At 46.1% G+C, this 25,470-nt stretch overlaps 2 protein-coding genes across 4 annotated transcripts in view; both read left to right on the top strand.

The window, feature by feature from the left end:
- The window catches only part of LOC134294625 (zinc finger protein 135-like), a 93,462-nt gene that overhangs the window by 40,867 nt on the left and 27,125 nt on the right, over positions 1 to 25,470 (top strand). The window lies entirely within an intron of this gene.
- LOC103282026 (zinc finger protein 658B-like) lies at positions 429 to 21,664 on the top strand. Of its 2 annotated transcripts, none has more exons than XM_062966196.1 (2): positions 429 to 934; positions 17,843 to 21,664. In XM_062966196.1, the coding sequence occupies exon 2, from the start codon at positions 18,060 to 18,062 to the stop codon at positions 19,503 to 19,505; it is 1,446 nt and encodes a 481-aa protein (XP_062822266.1). In that variant the 5' UTR covers positions 429 to 934; positions 17,843 to 18,059; the 3' UTR covers positions 19,506 to 21,664. The 2 variants fall into 2 exon arrangements, with proteins under 2 accessions (XP_062822266.1, XP_062822265.1); XM_062966195.1 differs by lacking the exon at positions 429 to 934 and adding an exon at positions 1,254 to 1,472.

Genomic DNA, 25,470 nt, shown 5'->3' with positions numbered 1-25,470 from the left:
GCATGTAACATAAATATAGAATGATAATAGTGAATTATAATTATTATTACATTGTATTACATCATAATATTATTATTAATATTACATGTATATCCAATAGTATAATATGATTATATCATTAAATTGATATCATATCATTGCTAAGCCGCTGTGAGTCCCCTTCGGGGTGAGAAGGGCGGGATATAAATGCAGTAAACAATAAACACATAAACAAACAAGTCCAAAGGGAAGACGGGGAGGGAGGGGGGGAGGGGGAGGCCTCGGCGGCCATTGAGGCCTCGTTTCTTCCGGGAGGGAGGCAGGCCCCGCCCCCTGCTCCTTCCCCAAGACAGACCCAGAGACACTCAATCCGGATAGAAGATCAAGATCAAGATAAATATAAACACAAACCTCTCTCTCTCTCTCTCTCTCTCTCTCTCTCTCTCTCTCTCTCTCTCTCTCTCTCTCTCTCTCTCTCTCTCTCTCTCTCTCTCTCCTCCTTCGCGGCTCCAGAGGAAGCGCCTCAGAAAACAATGGCGGCGAGAGAGGCTCTGCGCAGGCCCAGCCAGGAAGAAGCCCCGCCCCTCCTCCGCCCCTCGCCCTCCCATTGGCCGAGTCCGTGACGCCCCGCCCACGAGCGGGCCCCTATTGGCTCCGGCCTTGATGGACGGGTGACAAGGACGGGCGAGAAAGAAGGCGGCTTCTGAGGGCAGGAGGAAATAGTCCCCGCATGAAATATTATTATTAATTTTGATAATTTTTTTTCGTGTCAGGAGCAACCGGAGTTGCTTCTGGAGTGAGAGAATTGGCCGTCTGCAAGGACGTTGCCCGGATGTCTTGATGTTTTTACCGTCCTTGTGGGAGGCGTCTCTCCTGTCCCCGCGTGGAGCTGGAGCTGACAGAGGGAGCTCACCCGCGCTCTCCCCGGGTGGGATTCGAACCTGGCAGCCTTCAGGTCAGCAGCCCAGCCTTCAAGTCACGAGGCTTTTATCCCCTAGGCCACCGGAGGCTCCTATATTTGATAATAATATTATATAATAACATTCTCTAAAAGTATTATTATTATTATTATTATTATTATAACAACTCGGCGTTGCCCAGGTTATTTGACCAAGTCAGTGTTTTTATTATTGTCCAAAAGGCATAAGGAATGGGATGAACTACAACTCCCATCATGCCCGGTTCTCCCCCAGAAACTCCGTCAGGACTTCAAGGGTGTGACGTTGGCAACTCTGCTCAGGAGCCCCGCCCTGCCGCCCGTCCATCAAAGGAGGGGGAGCGGCAGGCAGCCAATGGGGGGCCTCCGGTGGGCGGGGCGTCCCGGGCTCAGCCAATGGGAGGGGCGGGGGCGGGCTCAGGGGAAGGAGGAAGACGAAGGAGAAGATGGCGGCGCCTGGCCTGGCCTGAGGCCTGGTCTGTGTCTGTGAGGCGGGAAAGATGGCGGCGGAGGGAAGAGAACGGAGAGAGAGAGAGACCGAGAGAGAGAGAGAGAGGTCTGTGGGGAGAGGGAGGGAGGAACGGGGCTCGCCTGGGGTGCCCGGGGGGGAGGCGGAGGGGCCCGGTTGGCGGCGGGAGTGTGGGCCAGGCCCGTCCTTGGCTGGCGGAGGGAGGGAGGGAGGACTACAACTCCCAGGATGTCTGGTGTGTTGTGTCTCAGAACTTTGTCAGTCTGGATTCGGAAGTCCCACAGTACCTTTGCGTGCTCATTTCCCAAGACTTTGGCAGGTTTGTGATCCCACCAGTTCTTTGCTGCTGGGAGGTGGTGCTTGAGGCATAAGTTCCAATGAATCCTTTGGGCCACATAGTTGTGCCTCTATTTGTAGTCTGTCTGTGCGATTTTCTTACAGCAGCTGAGGATATGACCCATGGTTTCATCGGTTTCCTTGCAGAGTCTGCATTTTGGGTCATCAGCTGATTTTTCGATCTTGGCCTGAATGGCCTTTGTCCTGATGTCTTGCTCCTGGGCTGCAAGGATCAGGCCTTCTGTCTCCTTCCTTCTTCAGGGTCCCATTCGTGAGCCAGAGCCAGGTCTTCTCTTTGTCAGCTTTTCCTTCAATTTTGTCAAGGAACTTTCCATGCAATGTTTTGTTGTGCCAGCTGTCAGCTCTAGTTTGTAGTGCGGTTTTCTTGTACTGGTTTTTTGTCTGCTGTGCTTTGAGGAGTTTCTGATTTTGACTTCAATCAAAGAAGGTTCTTCACTTTGCTTTCCATATTCTGCCAGGGCATGTTCTTCTTCTTTGACGGCTTGTTTGACTTGCAAGAGTCCTCTGCCCCCTGATCTTCTAGGCAGATACAGCGTGTCAACATCACTGCGAGGGTGCAGAGAATGATGAATGGTCCTGAGTTTTCTTGTTTTTCTGTCCAAATTGTCCAGTTCCATCTCTGTCCAGTTTATAATGCCAGCAGTATATCTTATGACAGGTATGACCCAGGTGTTTATGGCCTTGATGGTGTTGCCTCCATTGAGCTTGCTTTTGAGAATTTTTCTGACCCTTTGTGTATTCTTTGCTGACCACAGTTTTCACATGTTCATGCTTGATGTTGTCCAGCTGTAGTATGCCCAGATATTTATAGGCCTCTGGCTGGTGACACTTTATTGTTTGGCCATTAGGCATATTTATGCCCTCACTTTCAATGATTTTTCCTTTCTTCAATGCCATTGTTGTTGTTATTATTATTATTAAACCAGGCCTGCCTGCACAGCTGACCATATTGGGTCTCTGTGCCAATTCTGGTCCAGATCTGACCTCCGCTGGGTTCAGCACTTTCTGGCTGCAGGTGAACTACAACTCCCAAAACCAAGGTCCATTCCCATTGACCCCTGCAGTATCTTCAGTTGTTCAAGGGGCTCCTCTGTGCCAAGTCTTGTATAGCATTATGTTATTTAACTGTTGTAATGTTTTATTTATTGTATTATGGTGTATTGGCATTAATTGCCAGTTTTGTAAGCTGCCCTGAGTCCAACGCGTGAGAAGCGCAGGGTAGAAATAATGTAAATAAATAAAATAAGTCCAGTCCCAGTCCATTGTCAGAGGGGGTCACAGAGTCAGTGAAGGTACTGCAAGTCCCGTCATGCGTGGCCAGTGTGGTCCAGATGTATTTTTGGTTGGGTTCACAGTACTGTCTGGATGTCGGTCAAGTACAACTCTTGTCAAGCATGGAGTGAATTCTCCCCAAACTTCTCTAGCATGTTCTGTTGCTGATCAAGTCCTCTGTGAACTTTGTGCCACAGGAAAGGGTAGGAAAGGGTCAAGGGAGAGGCGGTGGGCGGGGTCATGCAAATCAAGGAAGCCTGGGGTGTCCATTCTGGAGGAGAAACAGAACATCTAGGAGGAAATAGTCCCCGCATGAAAGCCTTGCTTCCCTTGGGTGGGGGGCAGGGTGGTGTCTGTGGGGGGCACGGGCAGGGTTTTCGCTGCATGTTCGTGGCACTCGCTGTAACCCGTAAAGTCAGGTGAGGAAGTGACGTGGTGGCTCCACTGCATTGGGAACTATAGCCTGTTTGTGGAGGCCGGAGGGAGGCTGTCTTTGTGAGCAGACACTTGTGCCACATACACACAAACAGATTTTCAATTTTATTATCTGTATAGATAGATAGATAGATAGATAGATAGATATGCACAATATAAAGGTACAACTTGTCTCTATCCTGAATAAATGTCCGTATTCATATAGGTTTCAAATGGGAGACTTCAATCTCCTCAAAATAAACACAATACAGTAGAGTCTCATTTATCCAAGCCTTGCTTATCCAAGCCTCTGGATTATACAAGCCATTTTTGTAGTCAATGTTTTCAATATATCGTGATATTTTGGTGCTAAATTCATAAATACAGTAATTACAACATAACATTACTGCGTATTGAACTACTTTTTCTGTCAAATTGGTTGTATAACATGTTTTGGTGCTTAATTTGTAAAATCATAACCTAATTTGATGTTTAATAGGCTTTTCCTTAATCCCTCCTTATTATCCAAGATATTCACTTATCCAAGCTTCTGCTGGCCCGTTTAGCTTGGATAAGTGAGACTCTACTGTAGTCCAATAATACAATTCTTTATTGATTAGTCGCTTTTGACCATATCAAAACATGAAAAACATACAATACGTACACACTTACGCATACATACAATAAAACCATGTAAAGATACAAAACATCCCGACCTGTGGCCTAATAACCCGCTCCTAGACAAATACAGAGTAAAAAGGTTAAAATTAGTAATTTCCTAAGGTAAGGTTTGAACGAGGACAAGTGTCTTGTCCATAGAAAATTTTAAGTTTGGATTTTGTTAATGGCTATAATGTATCAGGTCTCAACTTCCATCTTCTCACGAATGGCCAGCGCTTTTTGCGTAAAAGGGGTCAGTTTTAAAGTAGAGTTTTTATCTGAACCCTGTAGAATGATGTACAATTCCTCCTTATTCTCTGAGTGAGTCTGATTCTCCAGCAGAGGGTCTAAATAGAGAGATCGAATCCTGGTGTAGTAGGGGCATTTTAAGAAAAAATGTTCAGAGTCCTCCACTTCTGCATCTCCCTCACGACACCCACAGGTTCTCTTCGTATAGGGGATATTCTGATCTCTACCTAGCTTGGAGAATAGTCCAATATATGATGATTTAAAAGTCACTTCTACATATCCTGAAGGACCATCTGTGGCATCTGAGTTTGTAGTGGTGTCAGAGATTGTGGTGGTGTCACATCCGAGTTTGTGGTGGTGTTCTGCACGGTGACCAGGGCACAACAAGGTATCCCAGGTGTATTCCTTGTTTCGGTGTTTGGAACACCTTCTTCAGGTGATTGATTCTTCTCAGTGCCTTTAAATATAACTTAGTGTTCCAGTATGGGATAAGTTTCTGGCACTATATTTCCATGTGTAAAAAAGAACAACAACATACATAAAATAGATATGCTGTAGCACTCCTGTTATTGCACTGTAGTAACATTAAATCAATGCATAACCTTATACACAATAATCACAGTAATGTTCTCTTGACTTACATTTCATTAGGCAATCGCTGGCTTTGTTGCAGGATATTCTATAGCGAACAATTGCTCATAATCCTCGTAGTCCTTAAATACATGTTGCGAGTAGCAAGTGAAATCGAGTTTGCCGTTCAGGGCCTGTCTGCCAAGTGTGGTCCAGATCTGACCTCAGCTGGGTTCACTGCTTTCTGGCTGCAGGTGAACTATAACTCCCAAAACCAAGGCCCATTCCCACTGACCCCTGCAGTATCTTCAGTTGGTCAAGGGGCTTCTTTGTGGCAAGTTTAGTTGAAGTCGGTTGTTGGTGGGGGTCACAGTATCAGTGAAAGTACCACAAGTCCCATCATCCGTGGCAAGTGTGGTCCAGATCTATCCTTGGTGGGATTCACAGTCCTCTCTGGATGCAGTTCAAGTACAACTCCTATAAATTATGGTGTAAATTCTCCCCAAACCTCTTGTTCCTCTGTTTGTGCCATAGGAAAGGGTAGGAAAGGGTTGAGGGAGAGGCAATGGGCAGGGTCATGCAAATTAAGGAACCCTGGGATGTCCATTCTGAAGGAGAAATAGAACATCTAGGATGAAATGCTCCCTACACGAAAGCCTTCCTTCCCTTGGGTGGGGGGCAGGATGGTGTCTGTGGGGGACACGGGCAGGGTCTGGGCTGCGTGTCTCCTACTCAGTGGGAACTAGAGCTCTTTCTGGAGGCCGGAGGGAGGCTGTCTGTGTACGTGGATACCTCAGCCACATATACACTCACACATTTCCCCCTTATAGTACCTGCATAGACCTCTCTCTCTCTCTCTCTGTGATGAACCATGGGCCTTGTAGTCCTGCTCAGGACATTGTAATTCCTGATGAAGATGAAAACTTGGGTTTTTTACCTTCCCAGTCTGAACTGGATTCCTCTCAGCCAGATCTTTCCCAGGCAGATCTGGGAACCTTGCACCTGCAAGAAAGTTGTGCCCCAGAAGTATGTCAAACAACCCCAGAGCCTACTTCTCCCGTGTTCTTGCGCCGGGAGTTTTGTAAACAACAGAGAAGTTTGGATTCAGCTTCGCGCAGGAGTGCGAGGATAGCAGCTAAGAATGTTGCCAATTAACACTGGTTCTCGTGAGAATCTTTAAGGAGTTTAACATCTGGTCTCAGAGTTTAGCTTTCGTTTCTGATTCCCAGAGAACCGCTTTGGTGAGAAAGTTGGACTCTATATAGGTGTTTTGCCCGCGTAGCAACTTCGCGGAGTCAATTCGTCAGCCTACGGAGCGAGTCGTGTCTGGACAGCGCGTTCCGATTCAAGCCTCGCTCATGCTCAAGCCTTGCCTTGCTATCCAGCCTTCGCCTTGCTTCCCAGCCTTGTTTACCTGCGGACCTTGCCTTGTTACCCAGGACTAATCCTTGCCTTGTTTCACGGATTTTACCAAGTTATTCCACGGACCTTGTTCTTGTTCTTAGTTACCTTGTTCCACGTTCAAGCCTTGTTTCTAGTATCAAGTTATTTCCTAGCCACGCTCAAGTTTTATGGACTAAAGGACCTTGTCATCTCCCCTCACTTTGCTTGGCAAAGTGAGTGTTTCGGTTATTGGATTACAACTTTGGACCTTAATATTTCATATTGGACATTATTTCCTTGGACTAATTTTGACCTTTCCTGAAAGGTCTGCTTCTGGACTATCTTTTACATTTGCTTTTACTAACTTTATATATTTCCTTAATAAAGATATTAGATAGATTCTGGCTTCTGCGTATGGTTATTGGTGCTCTGTAGCCTGGGTCTTGACAGTTTGACTCCGCCGAACTAAGCACCAATTAACCTTGGCCAGAATGTCTACCGGAACCGTACCCGGTGGGCAGCCACTGAGCTACACCATCAGCAAGGACGAAGTGGATCGCATCCGCGACAGACTCAACGCCCAGGATGGAGAAATAAAGGGCTTGCGGGAGCGCGGAATCCGCCTCCCGGCCATGGCGTTGCCTACCAAGTTTACTGGAGAAGCTTCCAAGGTTCATGTTTTCCGTCGCCAATGTCAAGCTTATCTAGAGGCCCGTGATGCCGAGTTTCCCCAAGAAGACATCAAAGTGGCATGGGTTTACAGTCTTCTAGACGGGCCAGCGGCCAACTGGGCGACGGCACTGTTCGACCAAGCCTCTCCACACCTAAGATCAGCGCAACATTTTTTGGACCACCTCAAGGAGACTTGGGGAATCGAGGACAATTTGGAGGCAGCCGGCCACAAACTCCGTCGCCTTTTCCAAGGAGACAGACCTATGTCTCAGTATATAGCCGAGTTCCGAGTGCTGGCCCACAACACCGGCTGGAACGATGTAGCCCTCAGAGGACAATTCCGGGAGGGTCTCAACATTGAAATGCTGGAAGAAATCTCCAAGGTGGATCCTCCCCAGACCCTCGAGGCACTCATTGATCAATGTTTACGGGCTGAAGTCATGATTGCCAACAGGAAACAGTGGGTTCGAGGCCAGGGCAGTAGAGCCGGGGCAAAACCCCCCGCTCCCGCCAGCGTTCAGCCACGTCCAGTGTGGAGACCCCCACCGCCAACCCCATACCCCAGAGGAGGCGAGGAGGTGCCGATGCAGTTGGGCAATGTGCGTCCCAGACTAGATGCCGCCGAGAAGGCCCGTCGTCAACGCTTAAACCTCTGTTGGTACTGCGGGAACGGGGGCCACTTCGCCAGAGAGTGCCCAGCCAAGGGGAAGCCTGCCGCCCGGCTTGCGGCGGCGTCCTCCACGGAGACGAAGACGTCTGAGCCGACTGGCACACAGCCGGCGGGGGAAGCCAACGACCGGGTGTAGAGAGGCTCGCCAACCCGGTCAAAAAATCCATTCAAGAGCCGCCAACCGGGGTCCTGTTCCTTCTCGTGGTCACATTATGGTCAGCAAAAAGGGGACCCGTCATGATCCACGCCATGATAGACTCTGGAGCTACCAACAACTTCATTGATAGAGAGTATGCCGACTCTCTGGGATTACAATATCATGATTTCAAGAATGCCCGTGTGGTGCAAGCCATAGACGGCCGCCCCCTCAAGACGGGCCCCGTAAGTCAATGGTCGGAACCCACCAGGATGTGGATAAGAGAACATATGGAAGAGATTTCCTTCTTTGTTACCGAGGTTCCCCATTTCCCTGTGATTTTGGGAATTCCATGGCTGACTCTCCACGACCCTAACATCTCCTGGTCCAACAGAGAACTGCAGTTTGCTTCACCGTATTGCCAAAACCATTGCCTCGTAGCCAAGGTATGCCATGCCACAGACACCGAGCCCATCATCACCTTGCCAAAGAAGTACTCCGAGTATTGGGATGTATTCAATGAGAAAGAAGCCGAGAAATTACCCCCACATAGACCTTATGACTGTGCCATTGACTTGGTGGAGGGGGCCCCGATCCCGCGAGGGCATCTCTACTCCCTGACTGAACCAGAGCAAGAAGCTCTCAGGGAATTCCTAGAGACAAACCTTCGCAAGGGATTCATCAGACCCTCTCAATCCCCAGCCGCCTCTCCAGTGATGTTTGTGAAGAAGAAGTCAGGGGAACTACGATTGGTGGTGGACTACAGAGCATTGAACAATATCACCAAGCGGAACAGCTATCCCCTGCCCTTAATCTCGGATCTACTGGATCGGCTTCGAGGAGCCAAGGTTTACACCAAGCTGGATCTTCGGGGGGCTTACAACTTAGTTCGCATCAGGGAAGGGGACGAGTGGAAGACCGCCTTCCAGACCAAATTCGGATTATTCGAGTCCCGAGTTATGAATTTCGGTTTATGCGGAGCCCCCGCAACGTTCCAGCATTTTGTCAATGACATTTTTCAGGACTATCTGGACAGGTTCTTGATAATCTACCTGGACGATTTTTTGGTGTTTTCTAGATCACAATCAGAACATGAGAACCACGTCAAAATGGTGTTACAACGATTGCGGGATCATGGACTTTATGCCAAACTGGAAAAATGCGCCTTTGATCTACAAGAGGTAGATTTCCTTGGTTACCGCATCTCGCCTTTAGGGCTCTCCATGGATCCAGCCAAGGTTTCAGCAGTATTGGAATGGCGGGCGCCAACTAACAAGAAAGAGGTGCAGCGTTTCTTGGGGTTCGCGAATTATTACCGCAAGTTCATTCCAGATTTTGCCCACTGGTCTGACCCAATCACTAGCTGCATCCGTGGAAAACAGCCCTTCCGCTGGACTGATCAAGCAGAGAAAGGGTTCCAGCAACTAAAGAAATTATTCACGTCCCAGCCAATTCTACAGCACCCAGATCCTGGAACCCCTTTTGTTGTGCAAGCGGACGCCTCGGATGTGGCAATTGGGGCTGTACTCTTACAACCGGTGGGAGACCACCTTCATCCCTGTGCCTTTTACTCCCGTCAACTAACCACACCAGAGAAAAATTATACCATTTGGGAAAAAGAACTACTGGCCATAAAGGCAGCTTTTGAAACTTGGAGACATTGGCTAGAAGGGGCCAAATTTCCCATTGAAGTCCACACTGATCATCGTAATCTAGAACACCTAAGAACTGCCCGCAAACTAAACCAGAGGCAGCAACGTTGGGCTTTATTCTTTGAACGTTTCAACTTCCAGATCCATTATGTGACCCCAGCCCAAACCAAGCAAGCAGACGCCCTGTCACGTAAACCGGAATACGCTGCAGGACGCAAGGAGACCTTTGAATCCCAACTGCTACAACCCGAGAACTTTGCCACGCTCACGGTGGGGAACACCAAATCCATTCCCATTGGTTCAACTTCCCCTACTCCAGGACCCATCTGTGCTCAAGAAATCAGGGCTAGTCAGCAAGCAGATGCCTGGGCGCAGGACCAACTTCGCCAAGGTCTGCATTTTCCCTTTTCGCTTAAAGATGGGCTGCTCTGCTATAGAAATCATGTTTATATCCCACCCGGACCGGGCAGGGAAAAAGCGCTTCGCCTGTGTCATGACTGCAAACCAGCAGGACACTTCGGACTATTTAAAACTATGCATTTGATCCTAAGGGATTTTTGGTGGCCCAAGATCCGCAAGGATGTAGAAAAATATGTCAACACCTGCCCAGTATGCCAGCGCTCCAAGATACGAAGGGAAAAGCCCTCAGGGCTTTTACACCCCCTTCCTACCCCATCTCGCCCATGGGAAATAATTTCCGCGGATTTCATCACTGACCTACCACCTTCCTGTGGATTCACCACGATCTTAGTGGTGGTGGACCTTTTCACCAAGTTAGCCCATTTCATTCCCTGCGAAGGCCTCCCCACGGCCAAAGAAACTGCGGATCTATTTCTTCAGCATGTTTTCAGACTACATGGATTGCCCAAGAGTTTAGTCACAGACCGTGGATCTCAATTCACCTCTCGTTTTTGGAAGGCACTACAAAAACTACTGGGCATAGACTCTCGCTTATCTTCAGCTCATCATCCCCAAACAGATGGGCAAACGGAGCGCACCAATGCCACTTTGGAGCAGTATCTTCGCTGTTATGTAAACTACCAACAGGACAATTGGGCTTCTCTGTTACCACTGTCCGAGTTTGCCTACAATAATGGAGTTCAAGCTTCTACAAAAGAAACGCCGTTCTTTGCAAACTACGGCTTCCATCCACGTTTCTTTCCCCCTGTCATTGAAACTTCAGAAGTTCCCGCAGCAGAGGATTGGTTGCAGGAACTCACAGCGGTGCAACAACTTTTGCTCCAGCAACTGGACCAAGCCAAAGAGGACTATAAACGCCACGCTGACAAACACCGCCAGCCGGGCCCTGAAATCAAGGTAGGAGATCGGGTTTTTCTGTCCACTCGCTTTCTGCCCTCCCACCGCCCTTGCCGGAAGTTAGATGCCCGTTTCATCGGCCCCTATCCAGTGGTGGCGCAATTAAACCCCGTGACTTTCAAACTCCAACTTCCGCGTTCAATGCGCATCCACCCAGTGTTTCACCGTTCCCTGCTCCTTCCGGCGGATGGTGTGCGTCCTGATACAGACCAACCGGCCCCCCCTCCTGTTTTGATGAATGGGGAGGAGGAGTTCGAGGTTGAGGACATTTTGGATTCTCGCTTTCATCGCCGCCGCCTACAATATCTCATTGACTGGGTGGGTTTTGGGCCTGAGGAACGCTCTTGGGAAGACGCCTCCACAGTCCATGCTCCTGATCTAACCCGTCGCTTTCATCTGACCTATCCCACCAAACCGCGACCTCGCGCCTCGGGGAGAGGATCCCAGTTTGGGAGGGGCCCTGAGGAGGGGGATAGTGTGATGAACCATGGGCCTTGTAGTCCTGCTCAGGACATTGTAATTCCTGATGAAGATGAAAACTTGGGTTTTTTACCTTCCCAGTCTGAACTGGATTCCTCTCAGCCAGATCTTTCCCAGGCAGATCTGGGAACCTTGCACCTGCAAGAAAGTTGTGCCCCAGAAGTATGTCAAACAACCCCAGAGCCTACTTCTCCCGTGTTCTTGCGCCGGGAGTTTTGTAAACAACAGAGAAGTTTGGATTCAGCTTCGCGCAGGAGTGCGAGGATAGCAGCTAAGAATGTTGCCAATTAACACTGGTTCTCGTGAGAATCTTTAAGGAGTTTAACATCTGGTCTCAGAGTTTAGCTTTCGTTTCTGATTCCCAGAGAACCGCTTTGGTGAGAAAGTTGGACTCTATATAGGTGTTTTGCCCGCGTAGCAACTTCGCGGAGTCAATTCGTCAGCCTACGGAGCGAGTCGTGTCTGGACAGCGCGTTCCGATTCAAGCCTCGCTCATGCTCAAGCCTTGCCTTGCTATCCAGCCTTCGCCTTGCTTCCCAGCCTTGTTTACCTGCGGACCTTGCCTTGTTACCCAGGACTAATCCTTGCCTTGTTTCACGGATTTTACCAAGTTATTCCACGGACCTTGTTCTTGTTCTTAGTTACCTTGTTCCACGTTCAAGCCTTGTTTCTAGTATCAAGTTATTTCCTAGCCACGCTCAAGTTTTATGGACTAAAGGACCTTGTCATCTCCCCTCACTTTGCTTGGCAAAGTGAGTGTTTCGGTTATTGGATTACAACTTTGGACCTTAATATTTCATATTGGACATTATTTCCTTGGACTAATTTTGACCTTTCCTGAAAGGTCTGCTTCTGGACTATCTTTTACATTTGCTTTTACTAACTTTATATATTTCCTTAATAAAGATATTAGATAGATTCTGGCTTCTGCGTATGGTTATTGGTGCTCTGTAGCCTGGGTCTTGACACTCTCTCTCTCTCTCTCTCTCTCTCTCTTTGGGGGGGGGGAGGGACTGGGCGCAATGGAGGGCTCCCAAGACAGGCCTTGCCCATCCTCCCCCATTTCTTCCTGTTGACGCCTCTCCTTAATTCTGGCCAATCGGCTCTCTGGTCTGTGGAGGTCCATTGGGGCCCTGGTCCTGCCTTCCTGCCGTCCTTCCTTCCTTCCTTCCTCCCTCCCTCCCTCCCTCCCTTCCTTCCTTCCTTCGGGGCTACAGGCCACCCCTCCCCTCCCAATATTTATGTATTTATCGTGTCAGAAGCGAACCGAGGGTACAAGTGGTCATGGATTTAAAAACACAAAGTAAACAAAACCTTGGCCTTCTACTAAATGTCCTTTGACCACAACCTGCCCCCTTGGAGTGAGTGCCTCTGGAGTGGCTGTGAGAAGGCCCTCCCTTGTGCATGTGGTGGGGCTCAGGCCTCATTGGAGTCCGTGGCCGGTGGTTTGCTCTCCTCCACATTCGCATGTTGTGGACTCCACTATGAGGCCCTATTTCTGAAGGTTGGCTCTGCGTCTCGTGGTGCCAGAGCACAGTCTGTTCAGCGCCTTCTGAGTCCCTCCGTCTTGTGTGTGCCCAGGGGGAGTCTCCCATTTGATATCAACCATGGCTTGAGGTTCCGGGTTTTAGCCTGCCACTTTTGGACTCTTGCTTGCTGAGGTGTTCCTATAAGTATCTCTGTAGATCTTAGGAAGCTATTTCTTCATTTAAGGCCTTGGCCACACCTTGGACTCTACACAGATATATATTCTTTCCTTTCCTTACTTAGTTTATCCATACCTCACAACCTCTGAGGATGCCTGCCATAGACGTGGGCGAAACGTCAGGAGAGAATACTTCTGGAACATGGCCACACAGCCCGAAAGACATACAACAACCCTTGACACAAATACCCAAAGTGCTCAAATTTGAATACTGGTGGGGTTGCGGGGGTGGAATTGATTTTGTCATTTGGGAGTCGTAGTTGCTGGGATTTATAGTTCACCTACAATCAAAGAGCATTCTGAACTCCACCAACTATGGAGTTGGACCAAACTTGGCACACAGAACTCCCATGCCCAACAGGGAATGCTGGAAGGCCTTGACCTTGAGTTTGGGAGTTGTAGTTCACCTGCATCCAGAGAACATTGTCGATTCCAAATAATGAGGGATCTGGGCACCCTGGAAGTGTCTCCTGATGTGAGGGAATGGGCCGCCTGCCTGCAAGGAGGGTGCCCAGGGGAGGGTGTCCGGATGTTGGGATGTTGGGTGTTGAGTGAGGAAGGTCTCTCTGCGAATGTCCCCAGGAATTGGGGGTGGAGCTGGAGCGGACATATTATATTATAATAATGACATACAATAATAGTATTATAATAATATGCTAATATAACTGACATAATAATAATAATAATAATAATAATAATAATAATAATAATAATAATAATATAAACTCTTCTCTCCCTTCCTTCCTGCAAAGAGATATTGGGTTGTGTCTCTGTTTATCACCCTCTTTAAACTCCAGTCTCTCATTTCCATTCTCCCTCTTTTTTAGAAACTCTTCCATCTTAATTCTTTTAAAACATTTATTGCGGAATTTTCTAACGTTAATACTGGTGTTAAAGGAGATAATAATAATCCCTGGCCTCGGTTTTATTTTGTGTCATTTCCAAAATGTTTTTAATAACTAACTAACTAACTGGGGCTGGTTACAGGGACCATCCCGCGCCCCTATGAAGACAGCTCCACTGGCTTCCAACAAGTTTCCGCGCCCAATTCAAGGTGCAGGTGGTTACCTAGAAAGCCCTATACACTTGGGGTGTAACCTCTCTTCAGGACCGCATCTCCTTTTATGAATGGTCGCAAACTTTAAGATCTGCCAGGGAGGCCCTCCTCTCGGTCTGCCACTGTCTCAAGTAGGGTTGGTGGGGACGAGAGCGAGAGAGAGACTGCGATGGGGGGGGGGCTTCCTTCTCGGTGGTGGCCCCGTGGCTTTGGAATGCCCTCCTGAAGGAGATCAGGTTCGCCCCTTCTCTTCAAGCTTTCTGGGCACAACTGAAAACACGGTTTTTTGAACAAGCCTTTGGACCAGGATGAGCACCTTCCTCACTCAACCTGAGGCCTTAGGGATGGATTCTGTTAGTACTTTATGGACTGAGACAGTTCACGGCCTGTTGTACCCACAGCTTTGCTGCAGTGTTGAATTTTAATCAGTTGGGTTGTATGTTATTCAGTTGAATTATTGTTTTGTGTAATTATTGATTGTTATTGCTTTATTCGTTATGTATTTTGCTGCGTCTTGTGTGTTCTGCACAATTGTGTGCTTTTGTGAGCCACTCCGAGTCCCTTTGGGGAGATGGTGGTGTTATGAATAACTTCTCAATAATTTTAAAGCATCGGTTCTTTTTATTGCAATTTCAGTGTGAGAGGTATCAGAACATTTACACAAACAACAAAGAGTGACATTAGACATACAGATTTTATGTAACCACATTGGCTTGATAAACAACCTACAACAGACAAAGCGGGGGGGGGGGGGGGTTACATTTTCACTCAGCATTCACACACATCTCCATGTATTCATCCTCGTGCATCCATCCAGATATTACCATATCCTTTCTCCCTCCTTGGAGAAGCACCTGCTTAGGCCAGGCCCTGCTTCCTCTGCAGCATAGTTCCAAAACGTCAAAATGCATCCTTTTTTCCTACGAACAATGCCAAGGATAAGATAGAACGGACTCCCTGCAACCCGTAGCATGACTCCGAAATGCACTCCTTCCTCTTCCCTTGAGAAAAGGAGGCCCAGTGACAAGACCGCTTCCATGCAAATCTGCCACTTTCCCATGCATCATCTCCACTGAGCATGGAGGACAAACAGCATCTATGTCTGTCACAATTTCTGGATCATCATTAATAATAATAATAATAATAATAATAATAATAATAATAATAATAATAATAATAATAATAATAATGTTAATTTTATTTCTAGACCGCCCTCTCTCCCCAGAGGGACTCAGGGCGGTTAACATACATATAGACGGCAAACATTCAGTACCCCAACTACATCACTAATATCAAAAGTATAAAATGACAATAACATACTCATACTCACTGTCGCAGTTCTTAACCGAGTTTACCAGACAGGTCAACTATTTCAGTTATCATTAGCTGGTTTTAATTACTATTCAGCAAGCAGGTAGTTAGTCATTGTAGGCCTTAATATTTTAGAATGGTGTCTCCAAAATTATTAGCTCTCATTCATTCATCTCTTCCATTGATACCATATATTCATATTTCATTTTATCTTATTACAATGGCGGGGTACAAATAAATAATAATAACAATACTAAAACTTTATATACCACCCTATCTCCAACAATGAAACCAGACAACAACAAAACATAATACGATAATGAGCATAAGTGCGCTAAACATACAAATCAATCAATTAACCACAGGCTTAGGAACCAATGACAAAATACTCCATCGGCGGGACAGGATACAGGGATCAAGGGTTCCACGTTGGGGTGGCCAACTAGCAGGTGCCAGGCGGGTCAAGGGCAACAGTATGGCATGGGAAAAAGTTTAGATAGAAAGTTTATATTTATGTAAGGGGGTTACTCTGTTCATTATACCAATTCCTTTTAGACTTTCCTTTATTTTCTATCAAAATATACTTCTAATTTCTTATCCTCTTCTTCTAGCCCAGTGGTTCTCAACCTGGGGTCCCTCACCAGATGTTTTTGGCCTTCCAGTCCCAGAAACCCTAACAGCTGGTAAACTGAACTGGCTGGGATTTCTGGGAGTTGTAGGCCAAACACACCTGGGGAGGGACCCCGGGTTGAGAACCCCTCTTCTGGCCCTTCCAGTTTTCCTTGCTTCGCTAATCCTTCGACTACGTACCTTATTATTTGGTTGGCATGATCATATACTTTAATATTTGGGAGACCTAACCTGCCTTATTTTTGTGGTTTATACATTTAGTTTTTATTTATTCTGACTCTATTCCCATTACAGTCCATGTTTAATATAATTTGCCATTTAAAAAAATTTTTGGTCCAAATTATTATAAGGTAACATCTGTATCTATTAATCTAAATCTATCTAATCTAATCTAAATCTAATCTAATCTAATCTAAATCCATAATAAAAGCGAAAACCCGTATGTGTGTATGTGGCACGGATGCCTGCTCACACAGACAGCCTCCAACCTCCACAAACAGGCTATAGTTCCCATGGTTAAAAATCTAGCAAGTCACTCTTTTCCGCTGACATTTTGGCTACAGTGAGCTCAATGAACATGCAGCCCAGCCCCTGCCAATGTCCTTCCCAAACACTACGGCCCACCACCCAAGGAATGCTTTCGTTTGGTGACCATTTCATCCTAGATTTTGCATTTTCCTCCACCACAGGCAGGCATCCCAGGGTTCTCCATTGCTGTGGAATTTGCATGACCCCTCCTACTGCCCTTCCCTTTCAAATCTGTCTGCATAACAAACACAGCAGAACTGAGCAGAAACTAAACTTACTGGAGGAGTTTGGGGATTGACTGCACATGGTGGAAGTTGTAGTTCACCCTGCATCAAATCAGAGCACTGCTGTGACTCCTACTGGGGAAGGAGTTGTAGTTCTCCTACACCCAGAATGCTATGAACCCAAACAAAGATGGCTCTGGGCCAAACTTGCCATGCATCCCCAAGATGCCCAGATTTGAATACTGGTGGGTTTGGAGGGAAATTGGCCTGGATATTTGGGAGTAGTAGGTACTGGGATTTATAGTTCACCTGCAATCAAACCCCACCAATGATAGACCAGGACCACACTTGGCACACAGAGCCCCCATAACTAATAAACATATTGGACTAGTTTGGGGAAAAGGGACTTGTAGTTCACCTGCATCCAGAGAAAAAGTGACCCCCACTGACAATGGACCAGGACCACACTTTGCACAGAGAAGCCTCATGACCAACTGAACATACTACAAGGGTTTGTGGGAATGGGCCTTGATTTTGGGAGTTGTAGTTCACCTGTATCCAAAGACCACAGAACCCAGCCAAAGTCCAGAACCCAGCCTTCACCTGCTGAAAAGCCTTTCCCCACAACAGAGGGCAGGAAATAGAGGCGGAAATGGACAGGGTGGAAAGGGCTGGGCAGGAAGGAGGGTTTCCCGACTGGCCTGAAAGGGAATCTAGACATTCATGAAATCATAAATAAAGGGATCATTGTGCCTCTTAATATTTAACTTATTCTGGTAATTCATGGAAACCCTTTATTCAGAGTGAATGATGCCCCGTCTCTGGCCTGTCTGACTGTCTGCCTTTTGTTTCTTTAGCCGTGTTTAGGTCAAGCCAAAAAAATCAATGTGGCTCTTTACTATTGTACGAAAGTCCCTTTTTCTTTGGGAATTTGGGGTTCCTTTGAGAGATGTAGGAAATGTGGTGGCAGCAGGGGTCTAATGTGGGATGCACAGGAAACGGACCTGGGATCCCTTGTGGCCTGAAAGGGAATCTAGACATTTATGAAATCATCAATAAAGGGATCATTGTGCCTCTTAATATTTAACTTATTCTGGTAATTCATGGAAACCCTTTATTCAGAGTGAATGAAGCTTCATATTTAACCTTTTGCTCTTCTTTCTTGATCAGGGAAATGAAGACCCTATGAAGTCACCACAGGCATAAAAAGAAAATACCAGTATCTATTGGAGATTGAGGAATTTGGAAATCAAAGGGCAATAATGAAAGAAATCCTGGCGGGAAGAAGAAATCCTCTCTAGGTGCCAATCTTGTGGAACTCAATTTTGATTAGAAAGAAAAAGGTAACACTCACGTGTCTGTATCACAGTCAATCATAACTGTCAACATGGAGGAGAAACCCTATACATGTCTTGAGTGTGGAAAGAGCTTCAGTTGGAGGAACCAACTGCTACTGCATGAAAGGACTCACACTGGGGAGAAACCCTATAACTGCCTGGAGTGTGGACAGAGCTTCACTCAGAAGGGACACTTACATACACATCAAAGAACTCACACTGGGGAGAAACCCTATAACTGCCTGGAGTGTGGGCAGAGCTTTGCTCATAGTTCAGGCCTACGTTCACATCAAAGGACTCACACTGGGGAGAAACCCTATAAATGCCAGGAGTGTGGACAGAGCTTCACTCATAGTTCAGTTTTGCGTTCACATCAAAGGACTCACACTGGGGAGAAACCCTATAACTGCCTGGAGTGTGGACAGAGCTTCGCTGATAGTTCAGCACTACGTAGACATCAAAGGACTCACACTGGGGAGAAACCCTATAACTGCCTGGAGTGTGGACACAGCTTCGTTCAGAAGTCAGGCCTACGTTCGCATCAAAGGACTCACACTGGGGAGAAACCCTATAACTGCCTGGAGTGTGGGCAGAGCTTTGCTCATAGTTCAGGCCTATGTTCACATCAAAGGACTCACACTGGGGAGAAACCCTATAAATGCCAGGAGTGTGGACAGAGCTTCACTCATAGTTCAGTTTTGCGTTCACATCAAAGGACTCACACTGGGGAGAAACCCTATAACTGCCTGGAGTGTGGACAGAGCTTCACTCAGAAGGGACACTTACATACACATCAAAGAACTCACACTGGGGAGAAACCCTATAACTGCCTGGAGTGTGGGCAGAGCTTTGCTCATAGTTCAGGCCTACGTTCGCATCAAAGGACTCACACTGGGGAGAAACCCTATAAATGCCTGGAGTGTGGACAGAGCTTTGCTCAGAGGGGAAATCTACGTTCACATCAAAGAACTCACACTGGGGAGAAACCCTATAAGTGCCTGGAGTGTGGACAGAGCTATACTTGTAGTTCAGGATTACGTTCACATCAATGGACTCACACTGGGGAGAAACCCTATAACTGCCTGGAGTGTGGACACAGCTTCGTTCAGAAGTCAGGCCTACATTCGCATCAAAGGACTCACACTGGGGAGAAACCCTATAAATGCCTGGAGTGTGGACAGAGCTTTACTCAGAAGGGACACTTACATTCACATCAAAGGACTCACACTGGGGAGAAAACTTATATGTGCCTGGAGTGTGGACAGAGCTTTGTTCATAGTTCAAGCCTACGTAAACATCAAAGGACTCACACTGGGGAGAAACCCTTTAAATGCCTGGAGTGTGGACAGAGCTTCGCTGATAGTTCAACTCTACGTAAACATCAAAGGACTCACACTGGGGAGAAACCCTATACATGCCGGGAGTGTGGAAAGAGCTTTACTCGTAGTTCAGGTCTACATTTACATCAAAGAACTCACACTGGGGGGGAACCATAGAAATGCATGGAGTATGGACACAGCTTTTCACAGAATAACATTATGCATAGACATCATAGAATTCAGCCTGGAGAGAATGGTGTTAATTGACACCAGAGTGTCATTCTAACAAGTAGAAATGCAACTCTTGGAAATTTTGGAAATGCAAGCTCAAAGTTGGGACATTTCATCACATGTGGTGAATTGTAGAAAGATTGAACTAAAAATACAGTGTTCCCTCACTAATCCCCGGGTTTGGGTTCCAGAACCACCCGCAATAAGTGAAAATCCGCAAAGTAGGGATGCTATATATTTCTACATTATTTTAGTAGTTATACACTATTTTAAGTCTTTATCAAGAAATCATGTGTTGATAAATCGCCTCCTTCTCCTCTTGTTGCCGCTTGGGCTCCTTTTCTCTCCCTTCGGCATCTCCTTCCTCCCTTCCTTAGGCTGTACATTGTAATTTTTTATTATTTATAGTCGTCTTTTAGAGTTTATTGAAAAACCGCAAAACAGCGAATCCGAAAAGAGCGAAGTAATGAGGGAACTCTGTATGTTCCATTCTGGAAGTAATTATATTATCTAAAGGGAGTAGAATAATGAGAGATAAAAATTAACAGATTGCCTTTGGGCAGGTATCCCTGTCGTTTGTTAGTTCAGTTGTGTGTCTATGAAGGTAACTGTTTCGCAGGTCTGTTTGTTTCTGATTTAGTTTTGTATCTCATGTAGTAGTTAGTTTCATGTGTAGTTGAAGCATTATATACAATTTCTGCCTTTTTTGTAATGTTGCTTTTAATCTCTCTTTTTTATTTATTTTTTGCCACAAAGAGGGGGATTTATAAGGGACAAAACTGCTGAAACCGTCAACTTGTTTTGTTCTGAACCCAGTTTTTGTTTCCTGTTCTTTGGATGCTGAGTGTTCAGGGAAGAGTGAGGTCTGTGAGATCAGTGAGTAGAAAACATGACACAATTTAGATAATGGTTTGTGACACAACAACAACCCTTGTAGTAGTCAATGGGATATTCTGTATGCCTTCTTTAATGTCAAGTAAGATATTTTGCTCAGATACAAAGATTTATAAAGGAAACACCACAATGGATATAAAACAATGGGAAGCGCGGGAAGCAGATTATGTGTGCTCACCACACCTCACACAGATAGGACCACGTGTGCTATAAACATGGAAGATGTGATACATTCACACCAGATACAGGAATGGGATGTCTTGGTGTTACTACTGTTCAGCTAATGTTATGGTCTGATGGAAATATAATAGAACCCGATAAACAAACATTCGGTTGAAATGTAAATGTAACATAACTTTTGTTCAAGATGATGAAACTGGGAATTTGGTGTACGTGATGGAGAATGGAGACAGTGAAATAGACTTGAAGTTTAAAAAGTTATCCATAAATATAAGATAAGGAATTAATTGGGAAAAATTAAATATACTAGTAAAAACGAATCAGCAGGTGAAGAAACATTTGGAGAGTTATGAGGAAAGAAGTAAGAAAGGTTTTGTTAGGATCCAAGAGGTTGATGGAGAACGTCAGAGCGTGGCCGCAGAAGGAAGCAGCCCGACAGAACGTCACTGGTGGGATAAAATCAACGGATATTCACCCAAAGTGGCAGCAGCATGTTTACATCTATTGATGCACCCAATAGTAAGGTGAGGGCTACAAGGAGTGACTGATCGATTTTCTGTATTTGAAAACAAATTGCAATACTTAGAAACGCAATTGTGAACTGTGAGGTATGTTGACTATTGAGAGGGTTGATGGGCCAAAGTGCCTGCATTTCTATTCTATTTCTGATTGCTTTTAATTATGCATTATTAAGGTGTCTGCTTCAACTTATTCTATTAAAGATGCAACCTGCCTTCTTCCAGAGGAGAGGCAAGTGTCCGTATGTCGCCACTATGTTTCCGGAACATCTTGTGGTCGGCCGATGTGGTTAATGTGGTTAAGCTACTTACTGGAACATAAGTGAACAACATGTTTTTCTACAAATGTTGTTTATGATAAAGGAAGCACGCTTGCAACACTCTGTACTGTTCCAAAGAAATGAGGAACATGAGGATATATTGAGCTTCATTTCAAATGTTCTTCATGGCGGTCACCTTTGATTTGTCCATCCGTCTATACTGCAGTATAATAAAGGTACTTGTTTTAAACTCTGTTGGGCTCAGATTGGATCCATAGCGCTTCGGCAAAGTTCCCGGTATTTAAATCTATGTGAGCGGTTCGCTTTTCCGCTAAATATAACTATATTAAACTGATTATATACATAGAATTGACACTGAATCAGACATGTGATACAATAAAGTAGTATTGATGTATCAAGGGCGTGTGTTTGTGTGGGTGCTTGTGAAGAAAGAAGAAACGGGCCTCAAAAGAAAACGGAGTTCACACAAAGCGTGACATGGGACGGACGTGGGCGGTGAAGAGTGAGGCTTGTCAGCTCCAACGGGATGGGAGGAAGGGGCTGCCGCAGAAAGGCCGGGGGAGATGGCCTGAGGAGACGGAGTGGCCGCTGGAAGGCCGGAGCTAGCCTCTTGCCCCCCGGGGCTGGTGTGACCCACTTGGATCGGGGGGGGGGGAGCTGCACTCAAGGGAGTGTGAGATCCTGCCCCCTCTCCTCCTTCGGAAACTGCTTTTTCCCCAAAAATGCCTGCGAGTTGGTCCTCTCTCTCTCTCTTTCCTCCAGGCTGGTGCAGGCAGAAGCTACAGAGAGTAAGGGATTTAGAGCAAATTGTAAGGCTTGTCAGCTCCAACTGTGTTGGTGTGGGTTAGTCTTCTTTGAAAGAGAGCCCAGGCACACAAGGGCTGAAGATCCCATACGGCTTTAATGTTCAGAATACAAGAGTCTGCTCCACTGCCTGTGTATATAGGCCTAGCTACAGTATCATCGGGAGCCTCCGGTGGCTCAGTGTGTTAAAGCGCTGAGCTGCTGAACTTGCAGACCGAAAGGTCCCAGGTTCAAATCCAGGGAGCAAAGTGAGTGCCCGCTGTTAGCTCCAGCTTCTGCCAACCTAGCAGTTAGAAAACATGCAAATGTGAGTACTACATCAATAGGTATCGCTCCGGCGGGAAGGTAACAGCGTTCCATGCGGTCACGCCGGCCACATGACCTTGGAGGTGTCTACAGACAACGCCAGCTCTTCAGCTTAGAAATGGAGATGAGCACCAACCCCCAGAGTCGGACACGACTGGACTTAACGTCTGCGAAACCTTTACCGTACCATCAATCACTCTAGAGTCCCTTTCCCCCCACCTCAGGGCAATTGAGTTTTATGGCTGGTTCGTATGTCCTATCCTCCCTTTTGGCCCATGGCCTTGTGCTCTGTGTCAGCGCTTTGTGTCCGGAGATGGCATGAGATGGGGATCACAACATGAAGCGAGGAACCAACAAGGCGTCTCTCACCTGGCAAGACGGAACGAGGGTCCAGTAAGGCATATCCGAATAACAATGGACAATAACGTGTGCAGGTGGGACCCATAAGTCCTACAGCCTGAGATGGAGAATGTTTTGAAACCATGCCATAAGAATGGAAAGAACAGCACGTTCCCTGAAAGAAGGACTAAACTTTAGGGCATCCAATGCAGGGGCCTCAAAGATTCAGCACGCTTTCCGGACCTGTGACTACGGAGCGTCCACACCTGTCGGGAGAACCTGATCACCTCTTCCGGGCAGGGCCTGTGTTTGTGAGTATGGATGTATGCATGTGCGTGTGGGTGAGAGCTCTCTCTAGATGTGATTTTGATAGGATTCTGATGTGATGATCAATAAATGTTACATGAAAAGTGTTAAAACCAAATTTGGTCTCTAAAAGCACCTCACTGATCCCTCTGCTGCTGCTCAGTCGTTTAGTCGTCTCCGACTCTTCGTGACCTCATGGACCAGTCCAGGCCAGAGCTCCCTGTCGGCTGTCACCGCCCCCAGTTCCTTCAAGGTCGAGCCAGTCCCTTCAAGGACACCGTCCATCCATCTTGCCCTTGGTCGGCCTCTCTTCCTTTTTCCTTCCATTTTCCCCAGCATCGTGATCTATTCCAAGCTTTCCTGTCTCCTCATGATGTGGCCAAAATACTTCAGCTTTGCCTCTCATCTCCTTCCCTGCAGTGAGCAGCCACTGGGCATTATTTCCTGGGGGATGGACTGGTCGGATCTTCTTGCCAAGGTCCAAGGCACGCTCAGGATTTTCCTCACGATTCCCTAAACACTCTGCATCCATCAAAAGAACAGGAACCCTTTGGGTTCGTAACACTGGTATTATTATTCTATTACAGTAGAGTCTCACTTATCCAACATAAACGGGCCGGCAGAATGTTGGATAAGCGAATATGTTGGATAATAAGGAGGGACTGAGGAAAAGCCTATTAAACATCAAATTAGGTTATGATTTTAAAAATTAAGCACCAAAACATCATGTTACACAACAAATTTGACAGAAAAAGTAGTTCAATACTCAGTACTGCTATGTAGTAATTACTGTATTTATGAACTTAGCACCAAAATATCACAATGTATTGAAAACATTTATTACAAAAATGCGTTGGATAATCCAGAACGTTGGATAAGTGAGACTCTACTGTTTATATTATTGTTATATCACTATATTCTATTATTGTATTTTATTATTATATTATTTATTATAGGATTATTCTATATTATATTCTTTATTTTTCTAATTATTTTCATATTATTATATTGTTCTGTTGTTTCTTCATTCGGTCCCTTCCGACTCTTGGTGACCTCATGGACCAGTCCAGGCCAGAGCTCCCTGTCGGCAATCACTGCCCCCAGTTCCTTCAAGGTCAAGCCAGTCACTTCAAGGACACCGTCCATCCATCTTGCCCTTGGTCGGCCTCTCTTCCTTTTTCCTTCCATTTTCCCCAGCATCGTGATCTATTCCAAGCTTTCCTGTCTCCTCATGATGTGGCCAAAATACTTCAGCTTTGCTTCTAATATCCTTCCCTCCAGTGAGCAGCCACTGGGCATTATTTCCTGGAGGACGGACTGGTCGGATCTTCTTGCCAAGGTCCAAGGCACGCTCAGGATTTTCCTCACGATTCCCTAAACACTCTGCATCCCTTTGGGTTCATAACACTTGTATTATTATTATTCTATTACAGTAAAGTCTCACTTATCCAACATAAACGGGCCGGCAGAATGTTGGATAAGCGAATATGTTGGATAATAAGGCCTTCCTTATTATCCCTATTAAGGAAACGCCTATTAAACATCAAATTAGGTTATGATTTTAAAAATTAAGCACCAAAACATCATGTTATCACAAATTTGACAGAAAAAGTAGTTCAATATGCAGTAATGCTATGTAGTAATTACTGTATTTACGAATTTAGCACCAAAATATCACGATGTATTGAAAACATTTACTACAAAAATGCGTTGGATAATCCAGAACGTTGGATAAGTGAGACTATACTGTAATATGTTTATATTATTGTTATATTACTATATTCTATTACTGTATTTTATTATTATATTATTTATTATAGGATTATTCTATATTATATTCTTTATTTTTCTATTCTATTTTCATATTATTATATTGTTCTGTTGTTTCTTCGTTCTGTCCCTTCCGACTCTTGGTGACCTCCTGGACCAGCCCAGGCCAGAGCTCCCTGTCGGCCCAGGCCACCCGCACCTCCTTCAAGGTGAAGTTAATTTCTTCAAGGATGCCATCCACCCACCTTGCTCTTGGTCGGCCTCTCTTCCTTTTTCCTTCCATTTCCCCCAGCATCGTGATCTATTCCAAGCTTTCCTGTCTTCTCATGATGTGGCCAAAGGGCTTCACCTTTGCCTCTCATCTGCTTCCCTCCAGTGAGCAGTCAGTTGGGCCTTCTTTCCTGGAGGATGGACTGGTTGGATCTTCTCGCGGTCCAAGGCACTCTCAGGACTTTCTTCCAACACCACAGTTCTTCCTTCGCTCAGCCTTCCTTATGGCCCAGCTCTCTCTCG

The sequence above is a fragment of the Anolis carolinensis genome, unplaced genomic scaffold, assembly GCF_035594765.1.
Source record: "Anolis carolinensis isolate JA03-04 unplaced genomic scaffold, rAnoCar3.1.pri scaffold_18, whole genome shotgun sequence".
Taxonomy (NCBI): Eukaryota; Metazoa; Chordata; class Lepidosauria; order Squamata; family Dactyloidae; genus Anolis; species Anolis carolinensis.
Note: the sequence above shows the minus strand (reverse complement) of the source record. Positions and strands in the feature narration are given on the sequence as shown.

Coding starts and splice junctions, on each gene's coding strand:
- LOC103282026 (XM_062966196.1), top strand. CDS start 18,060: ATGGAGGAGAAACCCTATACATGTCTTGAGTGTGGAAAGAGCTTCAGT.